The sequence below is a fragment of the Bactrocera dorsalis genome, chromosome 2 (assembly GCF_023373825.1).
Source record: "Bactrocera dorsalis isolate Fly_Bdor chromosome 2, ASM2337382v1, whole genome shotgun sequence".
In the NCBI taxonomy this organism is placed as follows: domain Eukaryota; kingdom Metazoa; phylum Arthropoda; class Insecta; order Diptera; family Tephritidae; genus Bactrocera; species Bactrocera dorsalis.
In genome coordinates this window covers 34,085,598-34,098,713 of record NC_064304.1, presented here as the reverse complement: position 1 = coordinate 34,098,713, position 13,116 = coordinate 34,085,598, and the positions used below count along the sequence as shown (strand labels likewise).

At 38.1% G+C, this 13,116-nt stretch overlaps 2 protein-coding genes across 2 annotated transcripts; both read left to right on the top strand.

Moving 5' to 3' along the window:
• Nucleotides 1-8,707: 8,707 nt before the first annotated feature.
• On the top strand, nucleotides 8,708-9,252 carry LOC125776845 (cecropin-1). The gene is made up of 2 exons (XM_049450466.1): nucleotides 8,708-8,904; nucleotides 9,011-9,252. The coding sequence occupies exons 1-2, from the start codon at nucleotides 8,806-8,808 to the stop codon at nucleotides 9,101-9,103; spliced, it is 192 nt and encodes a 63-aa protein (XP_049306423.1). The 5' UTR covers nucleotides 8,708-8,805; the 3' UTR covers nucleotides 9,104-9,252.
• Nucleotides 9,253-12,567: 3,315 nt separating this feature from the next.
• Nucleotides 12,568-12,988, top strand: LOC105231777 (cecropin-1). The gene is made up of 2 exons (XM_011213233.4): nucleotides 12,568-12,782; nucleotides 12,853-12,988. The coding sequence occupies exons 1-2, from the start codon at nucleotides 12,684-12,686 to the stop codon at nucleotides 12,946-12,948; spliced, it is 195 nt and encodes a 64-aa protein (XP_011211535.1). The 5' UTR covers nucleotides 12,568-12,683; the 3' UTR covers nucleotides 12,949-12,988.
• Nucleotides 12,989-13,116: the final 128 nt, after the last annotated feature.

Genomic DNA, 13,116 nt, shown 5'->3' with positions numbered 1-13,116 from the left:
ATGCACTTTTTATTTATATTTCTTTCATAAAATTTAATTTAGCAATCAAAGAATCCTTTAAAAACTGGGCCAATGCTACCTGTCTTTGCTTGCTGTATTTTCATATACTTAACTGGGTGATAACGTCGAACTCTATAAAATCTGGCCCAGGAAAAGTAGTAAAAAGCGGTGTTATGATAAAGTAAAGGAAACGAAGAAAAGAGTTCAAATTTTCTAAACTTTAAAGGGCTTTCAAGAAATGAAGTAAAGAAAAATTACTGTTAGGTCTGTCTTCATATAATATATTTTAAGACGTTTTTATTAAATTTTGGATATTATCGGAGCCAATAAATAAAAATAATTCTAATAATATGCAAAATTTAGGATCGATTTCTCAAACACTGAGAGACTAGGTATACTCGTAGTATATACGAGTACAGACAGACGAAGCGACTCAGCTCGTCATGCTGATCATTTATACTATTTTCATACAAAAACCAATTGTATTACCTGATATGAGTATGTTCCAAATAACCGGATACGGAAACTATTTCGGTAATATTTTGTTCAAATTATAACTGATAAAGGTATAAGATTTCGTAAATGTTTACAAAAATGTGTACAATTTCTCGCTGTGCCCGTTTTTCTTTATTTGTGGTGTTTCCAGACAGTTATTTTCAAGAACAATATTCAAAATGATCACAGCAAACAAATTGATTGGCGTTTTCTCCGTCTGTTCGCCATAGGCGGTCAAAAACACTGCGACGGTTATCAGGAATTTCACTGTACTTTATGCAGTCCTTAGCGTTTCCTTCTGAAAAACTTCGTGGCAAACTTAATATACCCTGTTCAGGATTTCAAAAAAAGGTTTACACTTATACTATATATTTTATTATATTTATTAATTCTTTAGAGGATTACTCGATCGAATGAAAGATCGATAGCAACTCTTCAAATACCCATTACACCATCGTCACACGTTTTGAAACCACTAACTATTCCGAATCACGAAATGGACTAAAATGTACACGTCTTAATAGTAATAGAAACAACAAAATTTTTATTTGGATAATACATTATGAGTTATCTTAACCTAAAATACGCCTTAACATATGTTCGTAAATTTAATAGAATTTGCATTAAGCTCTGTTGCCCCACATGTGTATGTAAACTAGGTTTCAGTTTTAAAAAATCTTAAGATGCTAACTTATTTTCCTTTCCGGCTCTGTAAATACAAAAATCTATCTATGAAAATAAAATATTTTAGTCTTTCTTTCACTTTCAGTTTTTTCGGGGTGTTTCCTAAACTTGCGTGAATCATGAAATTGGATTTCCACTAATTAAAAAATAATAATTATTTATTCGTTTCCTTGTACAAAAAAAGTACACCGAAATGAAGATGATTCACATAACACCAGGAAAGACAACGACGTTTTAGAAACAATTTGTAATAATGAGCAGAATATTAACCTCTTTTGTGTTGCTTGTATTGAGAGTAAAGAATTGAGCATTGACAGCAACTGAGACAAATGAAAGATGGAAATATGAGTAAAAAACATAATAAGATTATAAAAATGCATATGAATATATAATATTCTAATAAATGATAAATAAGGAAATTTTTTTCGAGATGATTTCATCAAGTAATTCTGATAATTTTCCTACTAGGTCAATGAACCACTTAATGGCTACTTTTATAGAGATGCAAGTAGAAAACTTTTATGAATGGAACAGAGCAGTCAGAGCAGCAAAGTAAATTGCATAATTTGTTTACGTGACTTTACTCATAAAATTTACTATAAAAGGATGTGTAAACAAATATGTGATGAATGACGATTCATGTGATTTTTTCTTCCCCACCCCCGAAGCATAACAACCGATCGATTTTTTGTTGCAGTCAAAAGTCGGGGAACCATGCGCCAGCGTAAAAGTTCCCCTCTAAAACCATGATTACTAATTGAAGTGCTTTTTTTTTAATTTCAGGAGCGTGTTGGTCCTCGTGAAAATAAAGGCTGACATCACCGCCGTCCAAGAAATGCGATGGACGGGACAAGGACAGAGACGAGTAGGTCCTTGTGACATCTACTACAGTGGCCATATAAAGGAGCGCAAGTTTGGTGTTGGATTCGTGGTGGGAGAGAGACTCCGTCGCCGAGTACTATCATTCACTCCGGAGAATGAACGTCTAGCCACAATCCGCATCAAAGCGAGGTTCTTCAACATATCGCTGATTTGCGCCCACGCCCCGACGGAAGAGAAGGACGATGTGACCAAAGATGCCTTTTATGAGTGCTTGGAGCGCACTTATGAGAGATGCCCCCGCCACGATGTCAAAATCGTGCTTGGCGACTTCAACGCCAGGGTGGGCAAAGAAGGTATCTTTGGCACTACGGTCGGTAAATTCAGCCTCCACGAGGAAACATCCCCAAATGGGTTGAGGCTGATCGACTTCACCGGGGCCCGAAATATGGTTATCTGTAGTACTAGATTCCAACATAAGAAGATACATCAATCTACCTGGCTGTCTCCTGATCGAAAAACTACCAACCAGATCGATTATGTTGTGATAGACGGAAGACACGTCTCCAGTGTTTTAGATTTGCGTGCGCTCTGAGGTCCTAACATCGACTCGGACCACTATATTGTTGCAGCCAAAATTCGCACCCGCCTCTGTGCAACAAAAAACGCACGACAACAAACACATGGAAGGTTCGACGTCTAGAAGCTGCAATCACAACAAACAGCCGAACGATTTTCTACTCGGCTTGCACTCCTGTTCTCTGAGAGCACTCGTCAACAACTCGGTATAAGGGAACTGTGGGACGGCATTTCAAACTCCTTACGTACAGCTGCAACCGAAACCATTGGTTTTCGGAAAGTGCAAAAGAACAGCTGGTACGACGAGGAGTGCCGTGTCGCAGCGGAGAGAAAACAGGCTGCCTACCTCGCAACGTTACGATCGACCACAACACGTGCGGGATGGGATAGATACCGAGAGTTGAAGAGGGAAGCGAGACGCATTTGCAGACAGAAGAAGAAAGAGGCCGTGAGTGCGTGAGTACGAACAGCTCGATAAACTGGCCGACAGGGGTAATGCTCGAAAATTCTACGAAAAGATGCGGCGGCTTACAGAAGGTTTCAAGACCGGAGCATACTCCTGTAGAACCCCCCAAGGTGATCTAGTTACCGATGCCCAGAGCATACTTAAATTATGGAGGGAACACTTCTCCAACCTGCTGTATGGCAGTGATAGCACAACACCGGGAGAAGGCGAACCCGATACCCCAATCGATGACGATGGAGCAGGCGTTCCATTGCCCGACCATGAAGAAGTTCGAATAGCAGTTGCCCGCCTGAAGAACAACAAAGCGGCAGGGGCCGATGGATTGCCGGCCGAGCTATTCAAATACGGCGGCGAAGAGCTGATAAGGTGCATGCATCAGCTTCTTTGCAAAATATGGTCGGACGAAAGTATGCCCAACGATTGGAATTTAAGTGTGCTATGCCCAATCCATAAAAAAGGAGACCCCACAATCTGCGCCAACTACCGTGGGATTAGCCTCCTCAACATCGCATATAAGGTTCTGTCGAGCGTATTGTGTGAAAGATTAAAGCCCACCGTCAACAAACTGATTGGACCTTATCAGTGTGGCTTCAGACCTGGTAAATCAACAACCGACCAGATATTCACCATGCGCCAAATCTTGGAAAAGACCCGTGAAAGGAGAATCGACACTCACCACCTATTCGTCGATTTCAAAGCTGCTTTCGACAGCACGAAAAGGAGCTGCCTTTATGCCGCGATGTCTGAATTTGGTATCCCCGCAAAATTAATACGGCTGTGTAAACTGACGTTGAGCAACACGAAAAGCTCCGTCAGGATCGGGAAGGACCTCTCCGAGCCGTTCGATACCAAACGAGGTTTCAGAAAAGGCGACTCCCTATCGTGCGACTTCTTCAATCTGCTGCTGGAGAAAATTATTCGAGCTGCAGAACTTAATCGAGCAGGTACAATCTTTTATAAGAGTGTACAGCTGCTGGCGTATGCCGATGATATTGATATCATCGGTCTCAACACCCGCGCCGTTAGTTCTGCTTTCTCCAGACTGAACAAGGAAGCAACGCAAACGGGTCTGGCAGTGAACGAGGGCAAGACGAAATATCTCCTGTCATCAAACAAACAGTCGTCGCACTCGCGACTTGGCACTCACGTCACTGTTGACAACTGTCAATGTGTTTTAACGTGAATACCTGCCACTAGTAGACTTAAATCCACGGCACTCAAAAAGTACAACGGATCAAAATCAAAGCGTTGATCAGCGCCCCAAAGCATAAGTGCATGCACAACACTATACCTTGGGAAACCAGAGCAAAGTGACGCCACACACTTATACTTTGGTACCAATCAGTTCGGGTGAAAACCAAAGGAAAAACACCCTAGCCACCTTGGTCGGGTACGAGGCCTACCTAAACCTCTGCCGTACTTTGGGTCCGGCACCCGGCCGCAGTGCGACTCCACATTGGACAAAAGCCCTTCCTGCATTTAGGTCTAAACCACAGCCACCACGAATCTCCCCAAAGGGCCGAACCCAATGAGCAGATTGGAGCGAACTCCAAGGGCATTACTGCTCCCCGTGGTACCATGTTTTAGTCTTTGGTATGACCTGTAGACCACAGTGTTACCTGTGATCCACTGCCAGTCGGGGACCCTAAGAACTCCTAGGAATTCCTAAGGACCCGGCTGTATGATGTGTTGTTCGTCATTTCGTTTTTGTGTTTGTTATATAATCGCAAACCCATTTAAAGAATATGATAATCATTTCAATATAGCACTTTTCTGACACCTCATGACCATGCCGACATTATTAAACAGACCTGTGAATGTCGGACATAGTGCATTTGGATTTTAGTCGCCTTTTACGACAGGCATGCCTTACCGCGGGAATATTCTCAATCCCCCTCCCCGCAGGGGGCGTCACTGTTGACAGTCATAACTTTGAAGTTGTAGATAATTTTGTCTATTTAGGTACCAGTATAAACACCACCAACAATGTCTGCCTGGAAATCTAACGCAGGATAACTCTTGCCAACAGGTGCTACTTCGGACTGAGTAGGCAATTGAGAAGCAAAGTGCTCTCTCGACGAACAAAGACCAAACTCTATAAGTCGCTCATAATTCCCGTCCTGCTATATGGTGCAGAGGCTTGGACGATGATAACAATCGATGAGTCGATGTTGCGAGTTTTCGAGAGAAAAGTTCTGCGAAAGATTTATGGTTCTTTGCGCGTTGGCCACAGCGAATATCGCATTCGATGGAACGATGAGCTGTACAAGTTATATGACGACATTGATATAGTTTTGCGAATTAAGAGACAGCGGCTACGCTGACTAGGTCATGTAGTCGGAATGGATGAAAATACTCCAGCTCTGAAAGTATTCGATGCAGTGCCCGCCGCGGGAAGCAGAGGAAGAAGAAGACCTCTACTCCGTTGGACGAACCAAGTGGAAAAGGACCTGGCTTCGCTTGGAATATCCAATTGGCGCCACGTAGCGAAGAGAAGAAACGACTGGCGCGCTATTGTTGACTCGGCTATCATCGCGTAAGCGGTGTCTACGCCAGTAAAGAAGAAGAAGAAGAGTTGGTCAACATGCATAAGATGCCATCGCCGTGGCCCAATAGGCAGGCAATGTTGCTGCAACAATATCTATGTACAGAATTTCATTTTCATTGTATGATTTACTTTAAAATCAGAAGAGGTAAATTTAAAATATCAAAATTCAAATTTAACGTAAGCCTTAGTCGACATACATATGTAACGCGTCTACCAATAGGGTTGACGTGATTTTGACAGCTCGTGGTCATGTGTGTTTAGGGATTTGTGTAAAAATTTGCCAGTGTGTTCTATAAGATTAAGGTACATACATATAAGGTTAGCTATTTCATCATGTCACGTTTCACTTTGGGACAACGCTTAGAAATTGTCCAGTATTATTTTCCAAATTCACGTTGATAGAAAGTTCTTCTTTCCATGAGTTCCATTTCGGCCTTAATGGCTTCTCCAACAAACAAAATTGTCGCTATTGTGGTGAGTCAAATCCTCATGTGAATCGGAAGACGCAATTTCCTCCTCAAAAATTTACCATTTGGAGCGGATTGTGATATGGCGACATCATCGGTCTTTATCTCTTTCAATATTGAGCGTTGTAATGCAATGTTGACCGACTTTTTTCCTCGGAATTCGATGAAATCGACGCAAACGATCTCTATCTCCTACAAGACGGTGGGAGCCTCATACTTTCCGTCTAAACATGGACGCATTGCGCGTAAAAAGTCTTTTCGTATTTTGTCAATATATATATGTATGTCATTGCAGTCATATATCTTGAGTGCTACCAATCACATTGTGTCATACTAAAGGGTGATTTTTTAAGAGCTTGATAACTTTTTAAAAAAAAAAACGCATAAAATTTGCAAAATCTCATCGGTTCTTTATTTGAAACGTTAGATTGGTTCATGACATTTACTTTTTGAAGATAATTTCATTTAAATGTTGACCGCGGCTGCGTCTTAGGTGGTCCATTCGGAAAGTCCAATTTTGGGCAACTTTTTCGAGCATTTCGGCCGGAATAGCCCGAATTTCTTCGGAAATGTTGTCTTCCAAAGCTGGAATAGTTGCTGGCTTATTTCTGTAGACTTTAGACTTGACGTAGCCCCACAAAAAATAGTCTAAAGGCGTTAAATCGCATGATCTTGGTGACCAACTTACGGGTCCATTTCTTGAGATGAATTGTTGTCCGAAGTTTTCCCTTAAAATGGCCATAGAATCGCGAGCTGTGTGGCATGTAGCGCCATCTTGTTGAAACCACATGTCAACCAAGTTCAGTTCTTCCATTTTTGGCAACAAAAAGTTTGTTAGCATCGAACGATAGCGATCGCCATTCACCGTAACGTTGCGTCCAACAGCATCTTTGAAAAAATACGGTCCAATGATTCCACCAGCGTACAAACCACACCAAACAGTGCATTTTTCGGGATGCATGGGCAGTTCTTGAACGGCTTCTGGTTGCTCTTCACCCCAAATGCGGCAATTTTGCTTATTTACGTAGCCATTCAACCAGAAATGAGCCTCATCGCTGAACAAAATTTGTCCGAAAAAAAAAAAAAACCGAACACTGATTTTGGTAATAAAATTCAATGATTTGCAAGCGTTGCTCGTTAGTAAGTCTATTCATGATGAAATGTCAAAGCATACTGAGCATCTTTCTCTTTGACACCATGTCTGAAATCCCACGTGATCTGTCAAATACTAATGCATGAAAATCCTAACCTCAAAAAAATCACCCGTTATATAGTGTTGGAAAGGTGAGATATTAAGCTCCATTTAAAAAATTAAATTCGGGGAAGTTGAAAATAGATTACAGCTGTTCAAAAATTAGTGAAAATAATGAAGAAATTCCTATTTTTTGAAATTTTTGTATAAAAAAGGGAAGAATGCCACACAGGCCACCAATGAAATTTGTGAAGCTTGCTGTATCAGTTCGTGTAGCACTACAATGGTTCCGTTCTAAAAATGTCAACATGAAAGATGCACCTCACTCTGGTCGGTCTGGTCGAAAAGTCGATGAAATTATGGAAAAGATTGATCAGGACCATCACATAAGCATCCATGACATCGCTAAGAAAGTTAACATTCATCATCAAAAGTTTTGAAAAATTAAAAAAAAAGCTGGCTGCAAAAAGAAGCTCGATGCTTGGGTACCACATGAACTGTCTGTGAAAAATTTGGACCGAATTAACATTTATGATTCTTTGCTGAAACGAAATGAAATCGAACCATTTCTAACAGGAGACGAAAATTGAATCAAATACGACAATAATGTGCGAAAATCCACTATTAGCTGCACCAGCCTGGTCGAGTAATTGATCTTACATATTACTGTCAACAACTGATGAGATTAGAGCAAGCAATCGAAAAAATGACCAGAACTGTTCAATAGAAAGGGCTTTGTCTACCATCAGGACAACGCTAGACCACACACATTTTTGATGACTCGGCAAAAACTGGGACAGCGCGGCTGAGAAGTTTGGATCCTTCATATAGCCCTGACCTTGCAGCATCGAACTACCATTTGTTTCGGCCAATGCAGAACTCCCTAAATGGAGCAAAGTTGTCTTCAAGAGAAGCCTGTGAAAATTACTTGTCGCAGTTTTTCGCCGAGAAACCAGAAAACCAGGAAAATGTCTCTAGCGGAAAAAGGACAAAAAGTGGTCGACTAAAATGGAATACACAAGTATTTGATTCATTAAAGTTCATTATAAATATAAAAAAACTAAGTTTTAGTTTAGATTAGAAATACGAAAAGACTTTTTCGACAACTTAATATTATTGAGGTCGAATTTGATTGAAAAAACTCCCAGACTCTCTAAAAACGTTAAATTAATTTATCTCCTTTCTTTCAATAAAGCAAGTTCTTGCTTTAAAATATTTGACATCCCTGGGCAAAAAACACTTAAGTTTTTCTCCATCGTAGGTACTTTAATGGTCACATATTCATTTATATTGACTGATGATAAAATTTAGATGATGCTGGTAACACATACATACTCAGCAACATTGCTGCTCTCTTAAGTGCTTAGTGGAAAGAAATCCCCGACAACGCGCTGATAAGGAAGGTGTCGTTTGCTTTTTACTTCCGTCATGCTATAAAAGCAAAGCTGAGCTAGTGAACTATCAACAAACACAATTCGAACGTCGAAGAAAGTGGAAGCACACCAAGCTTAAATAATCTTTCATACAAACAAACAAATCTACATACAAAAACAAAATGAACTTCAACAAGATTTTCGTTCTTCTGGCTGTCTTCATTGCCATTTTCGCTGGACAAACTGAGGCGGGTTGGTTGAAAAAGATTGGCAAGAAAATTGTAAGTTAGAAATAAGAATTCAAAAAATTATATATAGTATATTTCAATGTGCATTAAGAAATAAGAAGCATTTACTAATTTCACAATTTCTCCCCACAAAATACAGGAGCGCGTTGGTCAACATACACGAGATGCCACCATTCAGACCATCGCTGTGGCGCAACAGGCCGCCAATGTTGCGGCAACATTGAAGGGATAAACTTAAAAAGTTTGCTAGCCGATACAAAAAATATTTATGTACCTAAATTAGTTTTATATTTATTTATTTATTTAGAAAATTTTGTGACTGATTTTCGGGGATTGAAATAAAAGTATTTGAAGAAAACTAAATTTTACAAAACAAACACATTTTCGATGTTTTATTGACTAAACATTAATAGATTTGCCCCTCGGGGTAGACCTAATACGAAATAACGAAAAGATACGAAACTGAGATAAAGAGGAATCACCTATCACTAGAAAAAACAATACACATGACGATTCTCCAATAATTTGCGAATAAAAAGCAGATCAATTAATTTTTTCAGTGTTATTGAGTTGAATGTAAGGAAGTATAAATTAATAAGAAATGAGACGAACAAAATTATTAAAAGTAATAGCGAGACTAAAATCAAAGTGTACGTATGTAAAACGTTTCAAATTATTATTCGCACAACGACCCTGCAGGAAAATCTAATTATCGCCATATCGTAAATTTATATATTACAAAATGTTCATTTTTAAGCGCACTGACTTGCAATTCATCAAAAGGAATAAAATAATATAATCTACCATATATTATTTAGTTCAAAACATAAGTAAAAGAGGTCGAAATAAATGTTTTCTCTCTAGCAAACATGCTGCAATAGCATAAGTCCATAATAATCCACTAAAAGCCATAATAAATAATAAAAAGATCTTTATCTTGATTTTAATCGGTCAGTTGATATGACAGCTATATGCTACAGTGGTTCAATTTCAACAATATTTATGAAGATATGCTGTCAAATAAAAAAGTTTTCCATATAAGGACTTCATTTTGATATATCAGTTTGTATGGCAGCTATATCTTATATAGGTCCGATATTGGAGATTGCGAAAAAAACAGTTTTTTGGAAAAAAGGCGTGTTCACAATTTCGAATCGATATCTCAAACACTGAGGGACTAGTTCGCGTATATATAGACGGACGGATGGCTAAATTGTCTCCGCTATATATAGGGTTTTCCAATAAGAGTGATATGCTTTCTTAAAAGATACTAATTGGTCAGGAATATCAAATGTTTTTTTATTTAATGTGAAGAACATTCGATACAACCTAGACAATTAAGTTCTGAATATAGACTAATAAAATGTCATCCTTGACTTCTTTTTTAGAAACTAATTCGATGATCCAATTTTCGAGTACCTTTTCCACTAAATTAAGTCGTATGTCATGAATAGCACATACAATATTTATTTCTGAAGCTCGAAGAGAGTTTATTGCTAAAAACCAATGACTTCAAATAACCCCCAGAAGAAGTAGTTTAGATTATTATGAACGATTATTTTGATGAAATATTTTATAATTTGTAAACGTTGTTCCACCATGATGAAATTGTAAACATTACTGAATACAATGAAAAAATTACAAATCATGTTATATTAAAAATGGTCGAAAAAACACTTAGAAATCATATCATCTCTATTGGAAACCCGGTATTTTATAGGGTCTCCGACATTTACATCTGTGTTTTGCTTAATATATAGTACCTTGTTCAGGGAAAAGAGTTTTTTTTAATAGTTTCCTGCTGGGCCATTTATAATTATTTTTTTTTTATATACATATACATATACATATGTTTATGAATGAAACAGAGCTGAGCTAATTACACAATTTGCTCACATTTTTATAAAATGTAGTATATGTGGACGTATAAACAGATGTGAGTATGTGACAAGTCGAGTGATTATTTTATTTTCGATTCACAAAGCGTAAATAACTGAACGTTTTATCTTCGTGTGAATTTCATTTTTTATTGCCAGATGCCGGGGAACCAAGCTGCAAATCGAAATTCTCGCCAAAAACAGTGATTAATAAGCAGCTTCTTTCTGAACTTCAGAAATTGACTTATGTTGGGAAGAAATGTATGAAGCAGTGTTTATTAAATGATGCCGGCAAAAGATAAGCAGGTTACTGAAAGATTTCCACAAGTCATAATATATTTATTCTCAGGAATATATTAAGCATTCAAATTTTTATAATAAAACTTTGGAATTAGATGATGCTACAAGAAACAAATCCGACCTAAAAACAAATGCGTTTTAAATTTCAGTCCAGAGACCACCACCATTATAAAGTATTATTATTCATTCGAATCTGGATCTAAATTCCTTAATATTTTTCCAAGAATATCATACAAATATTGAGCATTTTCGTTCACCGCATTAACTACTTGACACTGAAAAGACAAGCACTTGAAATGAATGCCGGAAGATATGAGTGCATTGAGCAAATAACTCACCGTTTCTTCGTCTAGATCGTCCAACCAATCGGCCTGTGTGAATCCCACAGCCGCAATAAACAAAGAGGCAGCAAAGATTATCGCGAGTTTTGTATTCATCGCGAATGAAACGAAAGCAACCAGGAGTGTTTAACGATTGACCTCCGGTCAATTTATTGCTTTTGCAGGTATATACATATACCCTAAAAGTATTCGACGCTTTCGAGCGCGTTGGCTTAAGAAATAAGGATTTTTGCAGTATCCGTTGTTCTAGAATGTTAGTGATAAGAAAGCGCGGAGACAAGCTTAGCTCTAAAAATAAATTTTATTCACAAACACAATATATGTATGTATGTATTTTTAGAAATTCCCGAGCCAATACTTTCCAAATTGTTGAAGATGATGTTCTCCACAAGGAAAGAGAACAAGAAGGGGATATAGACACTGCAGCGGGCTTAAACCACGTGCATATTTGTTAATTCTTTTTTCGTGATATAATCATTTATTCTCGAAACTAATGAAACAGTTATCAATTTTGAAACCCAAGCTGATGAAAAATTATTATTTTTCGCTTAATTGCGTAATTTACTTGCTATGAAGTTCTTAGAATTCCTTGGCAAAAATGTTTCATGTTTGAATAACAACTTTTAGTGGGCATATCATTGCAGTAACCCCGCCTCTTTCTACTTAAATTTGCACTTATAGTATTTACCTAACATTTATACTACTTACTTAATGTTTATAGTACTTAATTTTTAAAATAAATACTTATTAAATAACCCACAATAAGTACTTTCTAATAATAACTTTTATTACACTGTTTCCGTTTTATTATTTTCTCGAGTTTCATTACAATTGAAGAGTATTAATTTTTATGCGCCAAAAGGTATTGCCTTATCAGGAGGTAAGTGCGCGCTTTGTTTGCATAAAGACGGGGATTCTCCTAGAGTATTCAAATAAATGTATTATATAATTATATACAAACATCTCGGAGGAGACACCGGTACACATAGTATATGCATATCTGCGCTACTGAGAAGAATAAAATCACCGGACGGTGTAAAAATTGTTGTTCGCTTATCAGTAGGCGCCCATATAGTGAGCGTCTGTGCACCCCCGTAGCATTTCTAGGTCTAATAACGGTTGCAGCTGCCAAAAGCCGATGCTTGAGCTCACTATAAAAAGTGCAGCCAACAAATGCATTGCCATCAAACTCACTTCAAGTGTCTCAAGAAGAGCAGTAGTGTCTACTCAAGCGCAAATAAAGGACAAATCTCATAAATCCCACCCTTCAGAGAGCAGAAAAATTCGAATCAGCATGAACTTCAACAAAGTCTTCATTTTCTTGGCCGTGGTGATCGCCATTTTTGCCGGACAAACCGAGGCCGGTTGGCTCAAGAAGATCGGCAAGAAAATCGTAAGTATTTTTACTAGAATTTTGAATTTATATTTTTCAGTTTACTAACAGCCCTAATACATTTCGACAGGAGCGTGTTGGCCAGCACACCAGAGATGCCGCCATTCAGGGAATTGCTGTGGCCCAACAGGCCGCCAATGTTGCTGCCACTGCCAGAGGCAAGTAGTTGCCTTATTATCAAACCGCCACTGCCTAAATAAATTAGTGATACATTATTTAAATATTTATTAATTTTAATAATAAATTAAATTAAATCGATGCAAAACAAAAATTTCTTTATTCATTTATAAGTGGTGGTCTCGCTAAAAGGATGTTTTGATATAAGATAGTTGAT